The following is a 15,570-nucleotide window of genomic DNA, read 5'->3' as shown; positions in this document are numbered from 1 at the left end:
CATTTCTGTCCTAATTTAGGATTTTTACAATGGACATGTATTTATTTTAAAATTTTAAAATGGAAAAAAAAATCTTTCTTTGAAAGAGATACATTATTGAGACAGAATTCAATTAGGCTTATAAGGAAAGTGAAGTCGCTCAGTCGTGTCTGACTCTGTGACCCCATGGACTGTAGCCTACCAGGCTCCACCCTCAAGGGATTCTCCAGGCAAGAGTACTGGAGTGGGTTGCCAGTACCTTCTCCAGGGGATCTTCCCGACCCAGGGATTGAACCCGGGTCTCCCTCATTCCAGGTAGACGCTTTAACCTCTGAGCCACCTGAGAAGATCATCTTTTTACTACAACATATTAAAAAGTGCTGTAATTCAGGAGAAGAGACAACTTACTGTTCACCTTCAGCAGGAGGAGTCCAGGCCTCTTCAATCAGTCGAAAGACAGAATCGAAATAAGTCAGATAGAACTGCCAGTCATCTGAGCTAAAATCAGATTGAATGGTGCACACAGGATTAAACCCAAGTTGTGACAAATCTGCCTGAGGAACCATGATACTCAACTTATTTTCTAAGTGATATTTTAGTCTTCATTAGGAGAAATCCAATCTTCCCTCTGGGTTTCTTCTACAGCCCTAAAAGGGCAGCAACTCCAAAGATATTTTCAAGGTCAAACACTTCTAAGAAGCTATTTTTTCCTTCAATAAAATAACCAGGTCTAAAAACCTAATATTTTTTATAGAAAACCCACCACATCAGTGCTTCCTAGGTGGGCTGGGGGGAGACCAATACTTAGTTTGACAAATTAATGAAATTTCAGCATTCATTCTGAATACTCAGCATCCTGGTCGCAAAAGTTTCACTATACCTCTTTACTGAAAGATGAAGGCTCATCAAAAACTTTTAAAAAATATCCAGGACACACAACTAAAGGACTTCACTTTATGCCCAGAAATCTCAAAAGATATAGTCCAAAAAAATCAAAAAGCCCCACTCTATTCTCATAGTCCAAGAAGCATCTACTTACTTTTTCAGTAAGAGGCGCCGAGAAAGGGCGTTACACTCTGGCCACCTGCTCAGTTTCTTATACATAGCCATGCATTTATTTTCCCGACTCTGAATCTCACTTGTCAACTTCTCTACAATTAAAAGCAATAAAAGCTAGTAAGCTGGTTTCATTTTCACTCAGAAATCAGAACAAAGTCCAAATACAATAAGGAAATTGTCACATGTTCTTAAAATTCACTCTCTCAGAAAATGGGATCACCGTTAGATACAAAGTTCTATCTCATAAAGGTTATTTTCCTGAAAAGAAAAATAGTATATTTCTGATATAAACTTTTAAATCCTGTTTTCCTATAAAATAAAAGGATCCAAAACATATAGAGTTGAAGATCTAGTATATGGGATACACATAAAATCCCAAGAGTATCTAAGGACTATATATTTAGACCATAGACTGACCATCCACACACTTTCAAAACACTGAATAAGCTTGGCCTTGAACAAGATGAGAAAGGGGAGATGTTAGGAGGAAGATGAAAAGAAATGAATCAAATTCTTCTGACAGCTGGGAACAAAAAAACTAGGATTAAATTTCTGACCAAATTACATCTGCCCTGTTCTTTTAAAACAGTTTAGCAGATTAAGGATGCCAACAATTACATTATGAATTTTCTATAGAAAATTTAAACTTTAACTATCCATAGAACTACAACCTAACTGAATAAAAATACAAAGTTGACTTCTACTCACCTGCAAGGAGGCCAAAGTTAGAAAGTAACATTAAAAATAAAAACAAAACTCTTCCTACATTTTACAGAATTAAAATAGTTAAAACTATCAGTTACTGATGTGGTTTTAGTAAAGGATACATTATTGTTGTATGAAACAAAATCTTTTTCATGGCTGGACCTAATGAGAGTTATGAGGCCATAAAAGAAACTGACCATAAAGTCACAATTAAAAAACAGAGTTGTCAAAACGATAACTGCATTCCCATGAATTTCTCCTAAGGAAATCAAAGATGTGTAAATATTTAGGAAACAAATTGTTATAAATGTCTAAAACCAGAGAAATAGTTAACACCATCCATGAAGTTCATACAAATAAATTTTCCAACAAAAAGGAAAAAAGTATTTTCACAACAACAGAAAAGAGCTCTAACTTCTTTAACACGTAAAGTGCTCTTGCAAATCAATAAGAAGATTAACCAAATTTTTAGAAATAGGGAAAGACTAAGGAAAAGCAGCACAGAGAAGAAAACATTAATGATTTTTAAACAATTGAAAAAATAATTATGCTCCCTCATGGCTAAATAAAAAATTGTTAAGGTATGTTTTATCTAACTGAAAAACAAAAAGTTTGATAATATAGATGGGTAAGTATGTAAAGAAACAGGCCCTCAATTACCTCCTAATTTTCCTCTGATAACATCCAAGGCTTCCTGGTACTTTCCCAAACGTTCCAGGATCATATAATAAAGTTCAACCTTATAGAAAAAACAAACAAAAAGTGTAACCACTGAAACTTTTCATTAATAAAGAGATATGTCATTTATATATTTTTTAAAAGCTGTCTAATAGAAAAGAACACTATCTTCAAATAAGATGAAATTAACAGTGAGAATCAGGCAGCAGTATCTCCCCTATCTGTGTATATCTCAACCGAGAACACTTGCTCGAAGCACGCAAGAAACAACAGCTCCTTCATTCACCACACCTGGGCTGGGGAATTCCACAGTTTCACATTTACACCAAAGACAAGAGTGAGGAACTAGTTCTCTAAAGGGAATAAAGCAACAATTCATAATGTTGTAACAGTATCAAAAACATGCAAATACAAAAGTGGGGTTTAAATTACTCACTTCAGCCTCTGCTTCTATCTTGTCCTCTTTAACCATTTTTTCTACCATTCTCTCAGCCAGGGGCAGAAACATTGTTTTTGAAAGGTTTTCATCCTGTGCTGATATAGACTGGAGGAGAAAGATACATGTTTCATTCTAATTTCTTCCCTGTTTGCACTATTTATATTATTGCCAGGCAGACTATTATTGTGACTCTGGCCCATAATTAACAAACCACTATGTCAAATATCAGACCTAATTTGAATTTACCAAGAAGATACATTAGAAATGGTTTGCTTTACAAGAGATTTCTTAAGATTATCTTACACATTCTTGAAACTGTTTCTACAATATGACCTAACTTTTAAATAGGTCATTCAAACATTTTTCTTGAAATATATTAAGGGGGTTATGTTTATACTGTTTATTATAGATAAACGGTACCAAGCATTTGAAGAGAAAAGCTTTTGCGATGTCTTCTTGAGATGTTCACATATTACAAGGAAATGCCAATTTCTTCTATTTATAGCATGGCTTACTTAACAGCTACAGTTGCCTCAGACTGATCATTAAAATCGACACATGATATTAATCATTTTAACATTGCCAGAGATTCTGCCCCGAGCTCATTTGCCTCCTGTAAACAACCTTTCAGAGTAGTTATTATGCTTATTTTATAGATAAACTAAGGTTAAAAAGATTTCCCAACAGCTCAAGACATGGGATAAAGCCAGTATTTGAAAAGCAGACTAGTCTGAGCCTCTCTGTTCTAAACTGCTACATTTTAACACCTTCCTCCCAGTTCCTCTCATACACAATATCTCATTTTGGTCCTCACTGTGGCTCTGGGAGATAAGCATCTCCATCAGGCAAAAGAGCAGGCTGAGGCTCAAAAAGAAGTGACAAAACAAGGTCACCCAGTTCAGCGATCTGTTCACTAACCAACAATATCAAACATTTCCGGGCTCATACTTGATCAAGCAACCTAGTAATAGATCCAATGTTAAGGGGAAATACACTGTGTATTACACACAAATAAACCAATATATCAACTCATAAAGAATATCAAAACTCAATTCAAAAAAATCAGCTGACAGTGTATCAAGTCCCTGTTTGACACATGCTGCAACACATCACCCAAGATGTTCAGAGGACACATTAAGGACAATTACTGTACACAAAAATAAAAACAAATCTCAATCCCATTCTGAAGGCCATACTCACTTGCATAATTAAGCTCATCACAGACCAAAAGTAGTAAGGGTTTTTGGGGACAATCTTATATAGAGCCATGCCAGCCTGAAAGACAGAGAGCCATAAATGTTTTGTTTAGAAAACATCAGACAGAGAGCAGTTAATGATATGTGGCAAGAAGTTTCCAAGGAAAATAACCACATGTTTACATATGCCAGTTACTGTAAGTGCCTAGTAACTTGATGGATATGCTCTATAGGCTAATAAGAGAGGTAATCAAAATGGCAAATTTTTACAAGATCAGGAATGATATTTCACCTTTTAAAGCACATTTTCTCAAACTGAAGCCCAGTGTTCCTAGAGAACACTGCATTCCAATATAGTTCTCGTAGACTACCAAGCAAAAACAAATGTGGCTTATGACTATATATCAATAAACAAACTTTACTGAAGCCACTGCACTAATCAATTAGAGTAAAATAAAAAAATACAGCATATTTAAACTTCAAAGTTAGACAAAATTACTATGACAGTATTCAAAAAATAATTCTTAGGAAAACATTCAAGTTCTTTCAAGATACCATTAATTAGAATTGAACCCCTTCATTGTATAATGTATAATACTCAAATACTTAAAAGCAGAAACATGGCATAAAGGAGCAAAAATCTATTTATGTAAAACTGAGAATCTGTCCATAATTGCCCAATTAGTAATCAATGCTAAGAACTCTGTCAGCTAATTATCACAGTCACTATTGAAAAAAACACATGGAGCCCCTATTACATTAAGTGGAAGGAAACGTCTATTCCTGCCAAGAATACAAAGATTGAGTCCTGATCCCCAAGGCACTTAAAAGCTAGGTGGAAAGAGCAATATTCAGACAACTAAAAATATTCTTGGCAATAAAAACAAACATCCTACAGGGGAAAGTCCCTGGCAGTCCAGTGGTTAGGACTCAGCACTTCACTACTGGGGGTGGGGTCTGATCCCTGGTCGGGGAACTAATAAGATCCCACAAGCCACCGAAAAAACAATCACAAACAAAAAAAATATCCTATACAGAAACACCATGCTAGGGTGTTTCCAGGGGCTTGCCAGGTGGTGGAGCAGTAAAAGAATTCGCCTGCTATGCAGGAAACGCAGACTTCGCCCCTGGGTCAGGAAGATCCCTTGGAGGAAGAAATGGCACCCCACTCCAGTAGTCTTTCCTGGGAAATCCCATGGACAGAGGAGCCTGGCAGGCTACAGTCCATGGGATTTTGTAAGAGTTGGACATGACTTGGTGACTAAACAACAACAGGGTGTTTCCAAGGAAAGCAAGGTTAATAAGTTTGTTTATTCCTTTTTATTTTTTTAAGGAAAAGCAGAGAAGAGCCTTCTCCAAAGTAGCAGTCTTTCAGATGGAACTTGAAGGTCAAACACAATGTCTAAAAGCAAAGATGTGGCGGTAAAAATACATATAATCATTTGGAGTGAATGGATAAGTGAGTGAATCAACTTCTTAGTAGAAGCAAAATGAATAACTAAACAAAAACATTAAAGAAAAGACACGCTGACAAGAACAAGTAAGACATCTAGCAGAAGCAAAAAATTAAGAGCAGTAGAAGGGAAAAGGGCTAAGAGGTAGACAGAGGTACCTTTGTTATTAAGGCATTCAAAAAGGAAGCTACATAGAGTAACACTGTGACATTGTATAAATCTATACTCCTCCAAAAAGAGTGTTTTAGCAGTACGGTGAAGAAAGAAAATAGGGAGAAAGAACAGGGGAGGCAAGGAAGAACTAAACCGAGAATCGGTATATGAAACAGGGAATTCTCTGGCTGCCCAGAGGTCAGGACTCTATGCTCTTATTGCTGGGGGATGGGATGATCCCTGGTCGGGAAGTAAGATCCTACAAGCCCTGTGGCCAAAAAAAAAAAAAACAGAGAGAGAGAGAGAGAGAGAAACCTCAAAAACACCTTGGAGGCAGAATCAAGATGATCTAGATGGTGAAACACCAAAAGGGAGGGGATATATCTGTATGTGTGGCTGATTCATCTTGCTATACAGTAAACACTGACACAATATTGCAAAGCAACTAACTATATGTCAATAAAAAACTAAAAAAAAAAAAAAAAAAAAAGATTCTGGAGACAAAACGGACATAGAGGATAAGGAGGAGAGTCCAGGATGGCTTGAGGTCCCTGTTTCTAATACCAAACTGGAGAAATGAAGTGGAAAGCATTAAAAAAAAATTTTTTTTTCGATAATTTGGGTAAGGAAAACATTTTATAATGACATACAGAAATAAAAAGGAATATTAATATGAATTTCTAACATAAAAGAAAAATTTCATGCCTATACCCTACTGTCTTAGAGGTGCTAGCATTCTGTTGCTACAGAGAATTTCCAACCACAGAGAAGCTGGAAAAACGCGGCCACAAATTGGTGACTCAGAGAATAGGAATGTTACTAACAGAAAAAGAAAGTCTAGTCATCTATCATATGAATAACTAGCAACTCTTCATTCAAGGTGGCTTTAAATATTACCTGCTGGAGATATCTGTGGGGCAGAAATCCTTAAACTTTGATTCCCTGGCTTCCCTCCCTCTTACCTAAACCAGTTTATGCAAATTGCTCATTATTTAACAAATATTTAGCATATGTTATTCTAGGAACTAAGGATTCAGTAGTGAACAAAAACCCTTACTTTTAAGAAACACAGCATGTAATTTATAAAATACCTATTACCCCAGACGGACATGCCATTTCAAAATAAGCATACATACGAGCTGAGAACTGTGATTACCTTGAGCAGCAACAAAGGTAGAATAAGAACTAAGAAACTCCATTCTAAGACATTTAACACTAAAGGACTCCATTCTTCCAATACATTAGACTAAGACAATGCAAAAGCAAGCTATGGTTAAAACATTGAGAAGCTGTAACTACTAAGCCAAGTCAAAGCAACAATCTCCAAAAAGCAAGCTGAAAAATTATACATATCTCTGGCAACAAGTTAAACCGTACACAAATAAAAGATGATCAAGTGGCAGATTATTTTTTCCTTTTCTCAAAATTTACCTTAATATTGCCATTGCATGAACTTCTACTTTTTATTTTATGTATTTATATTTTATAAAATATATATTTCAAAAATGTATTTTGTGGGATCATAAAATTAACAAAAGCTTTTTAAAAAAACAAAGAACAGAAAGTAAGTTGGAAAGTATCCACAGCCCTATACCCTGGCAATATTTCAGTACATACATCTAATATCTTTTATTAAGGAGGGGTGGATGGGAGAGGAGTGGGAGAAGGCCATTTTACAACCTGCTCTCTTCAATCACTACTGGGATATCTTTCTATGTGAACAAATAAAGACACACAGTACCACGCATGGGTGCAGGGAGTGAGAATGAGGTGCTGCAGTTTTTCTACCACATAGGTGAACTGTAATTTCTTTATCTGCATCCATATTAATGTGTATTTAATATGCTTTACTTAAAACATATTCCTAGAAGTAAAAATGATACTAAGATTTACATGTATATGTTAGTGTTACCAATTTTAAAAATACACCCATTTTACAACAGAAGAAAAATTATAATTTCTGAATACTTTTCCTGAGAATATAGTCCAACAATAAATAAAAATGATAAAATTTCTTCAAAGAATTATATTTGGGCCCCCCAAAATTCTTCCAGGTTAAAAACTTGCCAAGGTGAATATAAAGATAGATATTTAAAGGATGTATCTTAATACAGTATCTTCCACCTTCCCTGTTTATCTAGTGTTACAGTTTGATACTTCAAGTGAAAGTGTTAGTTGCTCGGGTTGTGTCCAGCTCTTTTGCAACCCCATGGACTATAGCCCACCAGGCTCTTCTGTCCATGGGATTCTCCAGGCAAGAATACTGAAGTGGGTTGCCATTTCCTTCTCCAGAGGATCTTCCTGACCAGGGATCAAACCAGCGTCTCCTGCAGGAGATCCTGCATTGGCAGGCAGGTTCTTTACCACCGAGCCACTTGGGAAGCCTGATATTTCAAGTAAATAAGACCAAATAAAAACCCAAGTAGGAAATATCTGCCTTCAAAACATATTATATCCACAAAGCATTTCTTTAAAAAATTCTAGCTTGACATCATAACCCTTTATGAGCTTAACTGGGCAAATTTCATTTCTCTGGGATGCCAGTTTTACTCACGTATCAGCCCCAATGTATCCAAATGAGGCACCTTCATACGTATACAAGGAACACGAAAAATGTGCTAACTAGCAGAGAAGGAGAAGCTACATCCAGGGGGAAAAAAAAACGCATCCCAAGCAACAGGGATTTGTTACCCCGCCTGTGGATTTAAAAATCTTAGCAGGCTATATACACAGTTGAATTTACAAAATAGATGTAAACTTTTAAAGCTAATTTTTCTAGTCTGTTCAGTTATTGCTCTGGGATTTCTGCCCATTTTCTGAAAATATACCAGAGGTCTGATGCAGTGGGACAATCTAAAGGTTGTCCTTTAGATTGTTCTTACTAGAAGCAAACAAAACATACATTAGGCCACAAAAGAACAATCATGTTTCCCAAATAAATCAGTTAAAGAATCTGAATAGTTGGTTCATCTTCAAAACACACAAATATCTGGTTGATCCACACACACAAATACATAGACTGACTCCTATACATGTATGCAAGCATACACGTGCAGACACACACACGTACACAAGTGCAGTTAAACCACAGCAAAAAGGCTTTCTGTGAAAATCCCACAGCCCAGGAGGCTTGGGTATCAAGTTACCTGTTGCATTTTCTTGTATTCGCCCACTCTGGCATAGGCCATGAAGAGGTGAGAGTGATATTCCTCACTATTGGGAACTTTCTTCACAGCTGCCTCATAAAGTTTTGTGACTAACTCCGCTAAGACAAAGAGAAACAGGATTTTAATTACTGATGTCTAACAAATCTTAGCAGTAATTTTTTTTCCTATTTGGAGGAAACAGATGTCTCCTACCATTAAAGAAAAAGAACGATCTGCTTTGCCTCACCTGATCATTACTCTTCCCTTGCTCAGGTGTTTTCAATACAGAATGGACTAGGTCAGCCCCCAATGACATTTATAACATATAAGACTCTCCAGGATCTATCTAGCCTTTCTGTCTTCTTCCAAATTCCTTCCGCCTGACACTTTATGCTCCAGCTACATCAAAATATCTGTAGTTCCACGAGATTCCCTGTGCTGTATCGTATCTCCATGAAGTCACATTGTTTCCCCTGCCTGGATTCCCCTTTCCTCTCTTTTCTACTGAGAGAACATCACCTAAGACCCAGTTCAAATGTAATCCCCTCTTGCCAGGAACAGGGCTTCCCAGGGGGCACAGCAGTAAAGAATCCACTTGCCAAGGCAGGAGATGTGTGTTTGATCCCTGGGTAGGGAAGATCCTCTGGAGAAGCAAATGGCAACCTGCTCCAGTACTGTTGCCTGGAAAATTCCATGGACAGAGGAGCCTGGGGGGCTACAGTTGATGGGGTCATAAAGAGTCAGAGAAGACGTAGCACACGCACATCCATGCACGCTGCCAGAAACTATGCAAGTTCAAATGTAATCCCTTCCTGACACCATCTCTGCTCCTCCACCTCAGTTTGATCACTGCTTCCTTCTGCCACTTTTAAATCTTTTAAATAACTTTCTTATACAATGTATTAATATATAATGTAATATACTATCTATTGATCTATTTTTCCTTATAAACTATGAGTAACATGAAAGCAGAATACCTTTCCTTTATGATTCTAGTACACTACTTGTCATAGAAAAACTTTCAACCAATACTTGTAGGATAATTTTTTTTTTTTTAACGCTAGGAGAGAATTCATAGCACTAAACTGACATAATTCCTAAATAATCAGATATACCTCAATTCTTAAGTTTTAATCTTTTATAAGAATGAAAAACAAAACTAAACTATAAAATAACATTTTCTGCCTGCTAGGTTGGCAAAAAAAATTTTTTTTTCCAGTTTTACTGAGAAATAATTGACAAAAACTGTATATTTTTAGGAGCACAACATGATGGTTTGATGGCAAAAAATTTTTAAGTCTAAGAACACCAATGACAAAGATGTGAAGCAACTAGAACTCTTATACACTGCTAGAGGGAGGGTAAATTTAGAAGCAAGCTGACATCATGTTTATCTTTAAGCTGAACCTACACCCTATGACCTAACACCTCCATTCCTAGATTCTAGTGTACTCACCCAAAAAAGTATTTTGTGGCAGAGAGTGTGAATTAACTACAAGCACTTGGATATTAGGTGAAAAGTGCAAGTTACAGAAGATGTACAGTATGAGGCCATTTACATTAAGTCCAAGAATAAGCAAAACTAACAATGTATTGCTTAGAAAAACAAATGTGAAAATATTTTTAAAGAAAAGCAAGAGAATTTAAAAAAATATTCAGGATAGCAAATCCCTCTTACAAAGTTAAAGGGGAAATGAGATTGACAAAGGACAGACAGGAAGTCCTCTAATCGCAGGCATGCCTCATTTTTTTATTGCACTTCCCTTTACTGTGATTTGCAGATACTGTGTGTTTTACACATTGAGGGTTTTGCGGCAACCCTGTGTCTAAACAAATCTATCATTTTTCCAACAGCATTTGCTCCCTTTGTGTCACTGTGTTACATTTTTGGTAATTCTTACAATATTTCAAACTTTTTCGTTATTATAAAGTTATGGTGATTTATGACCAGTGATTTTTTTAAAATCTATTCATTTATTTGGCTGTGCTGGGTCTTTGTTGCTGATCATGGGCTTTCTTTAGTAGTGGGGAGTGAGAGCTACTCTCTAGTTGCGGTTCATGGGCTCCTCATTGTGGTGGCTTCTCCAATTGCAAAGCACCAGCTCTAAGGCACACAAGCTTAGTTGCCCGCAGCATGTGGAATCTTCCCAAACCAAGGATCAAACTTGCGACCCATGCATTGGCAGACAGATTCTTAACCACTGGACAACTAGGCAAGTTCAACCAGTGGCCTTTGAAGTTACTACTGGAATTGTTTGAGAGCACCACAAATCATACCCATATAAGACCTTGAACTTAATCAACAAATGTTTGTTGTGTTCTGACTGCTCCATTATCTAGCTGTTCCTATCTATCTCCCTCTCCTCAGGCCTCCCTATTCTTTTAGACCAATATTGAAATGAGGCCAGTTAATAACGCTACAACAGCCTCTAGTGAAAGGAAGAGTCACATGACTGGCACTTTAAATCAAAAGCTAGAAATGACTAAGCTTAGTGAGAAAGGCATGTAGAAAGCCAAGACAGGCTGAAAGGTAGGCCTCCTGTGCCAGTTAGCCAAGTTGTAAATGCACAGAAAAGTTCTTGAAGGAAATTAAAAGTACTACTCCAGGGAATTCCCTGGATGGGGAATCAGATCCTACAAGCCAAGAGGTGCAGCCCTCCCCTAAAAAAAAGTATTATTCCAGTGAACATATACATGGTAAGAAAGTCAAACAGCCTTATTGCTGACATGGTTTTAGTGATCCGGGTAGACAATCAAACCAGCTATGATATTCCTTTAAGCCAAAGCCTAACCCAGAAGACGACCCTAACTCTCTTTAATTCCATCAAGGTTGAGAGAACTGGGGGAAAAATTCATGTGACTCACTTTATTGCAATATTCACTCTAATGTGAAACCAAACCCATGATATATCCAAGGTATGCCTATACTAATAATGCTCGATTTCTTAAGCTGGGTAGTAGGTTTATGAATGTTCATTTACCTCACATCAAATCTTCTAGTGTGTTACATAAAACATACTCTTCTATAACATGTATTATTAAAGATATGTATCTCATAACAAAACATTTAAGAAATCAACAAGGAAAAACTTTATCTACAGATGAAACTGTACGCTACCTAGGATATCATCAGAAATAATCTGGCAGGCAGAGGGGTATAGATTAAAACTGACCATGTGTCAATAATTGCTGAAGGTGAGTAATGGGCACACTGGGGTTTATTATGTTATTCTGTTTCTATGTTTGAAAATTTTCCATAATAAGAAGTGGGAAAAGGGGCTTCCCTGGTGGTTCAGTGGTGAAGAATCCAGCTGCCAATAAGGAGACCCAGGTTTGACCCCTGATCCGGGAAGACCCCACATGCCTCAAAACAACTAAGCCCATGTGCCACATGCTCGAGCCTGTGCTCTAGAGCCCGGGAGCTGCAGTACTGAAGCCTGTGCTCTGCAACGAGAGAAGCCACCACAGTGAGAAGCCCGCGCACTGCACCAGAGAGCGGTCCCCGTCCACCCCAACTGGAGAAGGGCCAGCGAAGCAGCAACGAAGACCCAGCACAGCCAGAAATATATGTTTTTTAAAGTGCAGAAAAAGCAACTCTTTCATTTAGCAAATAAAAATGTCATAAATAAAATTCAAGTCCTCATTCCAATTCAAGGATCCTAATATGAGCAAAATAGCCACTCTGTCCACAGCCTTTGCAGGCCATGATCAATGCATTAGTTTACTTGCTGTCATCCATCAAATCACAAGTGGTAAGTAAATTAGACAAATACAGAAGTCAACCAGAAATAGCCAAAAAATGAAGCACAGTTTTAAAAACAGTGGAAAGAAAGAAACATACGTCGGTGCATCTCCCGGTAAAGAATAGTCAGTGCCTGCAGCGAGTTGTCATCTGTGGGTTCAAGAGCGGCCACCTCCTGTGCCAAGATGAAAGCTTCCTCTTGCTTTCCAGTTCTCTGTAAACCAATTGCCTTTAACACCTGAGAGAAAAGACAAAACTGCTTTTAAAGGACAGAAAAGGAAATGTGAACCAAAGAAAGGCAATTTGAAAGCACAAGGTAAATTATAAGATATGCCTATGTTGCAAATCAACTATTTTACTAAAAATATCAGCAAATAAAGATTCTTTCCTATTTCAGTCATATTAAGAATGCACAAAGCAAAACAAAAAAAACGTACAACATCCCTTAAAGGGACCCTGTGAAAACAGAATAATTAAATTAGAGGAGTCATGTCCAAAGAAAAAAGCAGTGAGCTTTTAATTAAATACTATTTATGGCATTTAAGGGATCAGGAAAATATATGGCCTAAGAAATACTCTGAAAAACACAGGCACTAAAGAGATTAATGAAACACCTTTCCCTTTAAAGATTACAATATATAACCCACCAAATATAAGTAACTCGAAGGCAAATGAACGTACCTTAGCACAATGAAGATCTTTATGCTTTTTCAACAACTTATCTGCTTGCTGAATTGCCATTTTATTATTACCATTATCAAGATAATCTATGAAAACAGAAGTTAGGGTCATTATATTCCTTCAACAACAAATATGAAAAATGCATAGGCTAGTATCAGATATTTCAAAAAGTGTCCTAATATGGTATTTAAAAATATCACGGAGTGATATGAACTCTAAACAGCCAGGATGGTCCAGAACCCAATCTTATCTTTTGTTATAGTCATTTCTCATCCAAAAGCAATATAATCCAGTTATACTAGTCCTTAATGAAGACTCAAGACCAAATACATTTAGATGACAGATAACACTAATATTTTTACCTATGCCAAACAAATGGATTTAGTCACACAAAAATTAAAATATCTAAAAAAACAGTTTATTATACTCAAACTTCAAATCTACCAAATGGACCACATTCCCTCAATAAAATGTGTACTGTGTACTTATTATGCCACAGAGTTAAGAATAATTTGCTGGGGGAAAAAAAGAGAGACAGTAACAGGGGTGGCAAATTAAATCCAACAATATTAGGAGTAGACAAGGTAGGAAAAACAGTTCTTTCATATACGTTAGTTGAAAGAGAAACTAGCAATGACTTTGAAGAAAAATTGCCTTCTAAGTTCCCTAACCTATGCATCCATTCCCAAACTCGAGGAATATGGAGACTTGCTATAAAATTTTGTTAAGGAAGAAAAGCAATCAATTATTATTCAAAAGTAGAATAAAAGCAAAGATTAATTTCCAAATGAGAGGATCTAAAAGAAAATGAGAAGTGTGTTAAATGGGCAACAGTGGTAGATGTGAATTCTATATACAGGAAGATGACTGAACGCTGACCAGGCTACAGCCTACTACTACCACCAGGTCCCTCTTGGCTCATCGAGGTCCCAAATCAGCAGGGGAACAGACAAAACGCCAACAACTCAAGTTAATCTATGGACCAAATGCTGGTGAGGACAGGGAACAAAAGCAACTCTTACTGGCTGTCGGTGGGAACGCAAAAATGGCACTGCCACCTTGGAAGACAGGCTGTTTCTTAAAAAACTAAACATACTCTAACCATATGATCCAGCTCCTTGTTATCTACCCAAATGAGATGAAAACTTACTTTCACACAAAAATCCACACATAAATGTTTACAGCAACTTTGTACGTAATTGCCGCAACTTGAAAGGAACCAAAGTGTCCTTTGGTAGGCAAATGGATAAAAAAACTGTGGTACATCCATCCATCCAATGAAATATTATTCAGTGATAAAAACAAATAAGCTAGCAAGTCAAAGGAAAAAAACAGAGGACTCTTAAATGCACACTGCCAAGAGAATGAAGGCAATATGACAAAGCGACATACTATATGATTCCAAGCATATAACAGTCTGAGAAAGGCAAAAATTATAGGCACAGTGGAACAGTTGGTGGATGCCAGGAGCCGAGGGAAGGATGAATAATCGGAGAGCAGGGATTTTTCAGTGCAGTGAAGCTATATGATGCTGTAATGACGGTATGTGTCAATTATTCATTTGTCAAAACCCACAGAAAGTGCAACATACAGAATGAACTCTAATGTAAACTAGTAAACTAGGGAGTTAACAATAACACATTACATTGGCTCAGCAACTGTAGCAAACGCACACCAGTGCAAATATTAGCAACATGGGAAACTGCCGGGAGAAGAGCGGGGTGTGTGGGTGAAAAGGAAAAACCGCTCTAGGAAAACAAAGCTGATTAACTCGAAAAATACTTATCCAGTAAAAGCAAAGATTCATTTCTAGAAAAGGAAAGTAAGAGGTGTTATAAATGGGAAATAGGGCGGTAGCTGCTGATTCAGAACACAGAAAGATGGCTGAACACAAGCTAGTTCACCATCCACTACAACTGGTCCCTCTTTGCTCCTCAAGGTCCCAAGTTAGCAACGGGGAGAGAGGAGGCCAAGACAACTCAAAATCATTCGGCCCTGGTGGCTCAAGGCCAAATAACAGAAACACTATCATTTTACCTGACAGCTTCAAGTTTTCTCCAATGAATACTTTGCCACAACTTTTAAAAAACCACCACATGAACACATGAGTTTCATCTCTAGTCCTTCTTCAAGGCACTTAATACCAATGAGCACCAATAATGCTAGGTACAGTGATTAAGAAGACTTACTCTGGAGGAAACACAATCTAAAAAAGACCAAAGATTTAATACTCAGGTAGAGCGAAATCACAGAAATTTAAAAGCACACAAAATCTTGGCCTGAATACCTAATACCAGTTTTCTTAAATTCTTAGTTCAGCCGACAGGCCACCATTTGT

At 37.1% G+C, this 15,570-nt stretch overlaps 1 protein-coding gene across 6 annotated transcripts in view; it reads right to left on the bottom strand.

Annotated features, from left to right (window-relative positions):
* The window catches only part of NAA25 (N-alpha-acetyltransferase 25, NatB auxiliary subunit), a 63,822-nt gene that overhangs the window by 41,033 nt on the left and 7,219 nt on the right, over nt 1-15,570 (bottom strand). For 5 of the 6 annotated variants that reach the window (XR_015144614.1, XR_015144615.1, XR_015144613.1 and 2 more), the window contains exons 2-9: nt 13,233-13,318; nt 12,651-12,789; nt 8,810-8,928; nt 4,061-4,135; nt 2,858-2,965; nt 2,404-2,482; nt 1,019-1,130; nt 388-477 (exon numbers count right to left, since the gene is read on the bottom strand). Coding sequence is in view for 3 of the 6 variants with exons in the window: in XM_086348175.1 (XP_086204301.1) it covers nt 388-477; nt 1,019-1,130; nt 2,404-2,482; nt 2,858-2,965; nt 4,061-4,135; nt 8,810-8,928; nt 12,651-12,789; nt 13,233-13,318 (808 nt within the window). In the remaining 3 variants the exon portion in view is untranslated. The remainder of the gene's footprint in view (nt 1-387; nt 478-1,018; nt 1,131-2,403; nt 2,483-2,857; nt 2,966-4,060; nt 4,136-8,809; nt 8,929-12,650; nt 12,790-13,232; nt 13,319-15,570) is intronic. The other variant, XM_086348177.1, reaches the window with a different exon arrangement.

Source organism: Bos grunniens, chromosome 17 (assembly GCF_055505025.1).
Source record: "Bos grunniens cultivar Pamir isolate PY7600 chromosome 17, Bosgru_T2T1.0, whole genome shotgun sequence".
NCBI lineage: Eukaryota > Metazoa > Chordata > Mammalia > Artiodactyla > Bovidae > Bos > Bos grunniens.
This window is presented reverse-complemented; position numbering and strand designations above follow the sequence as displayed.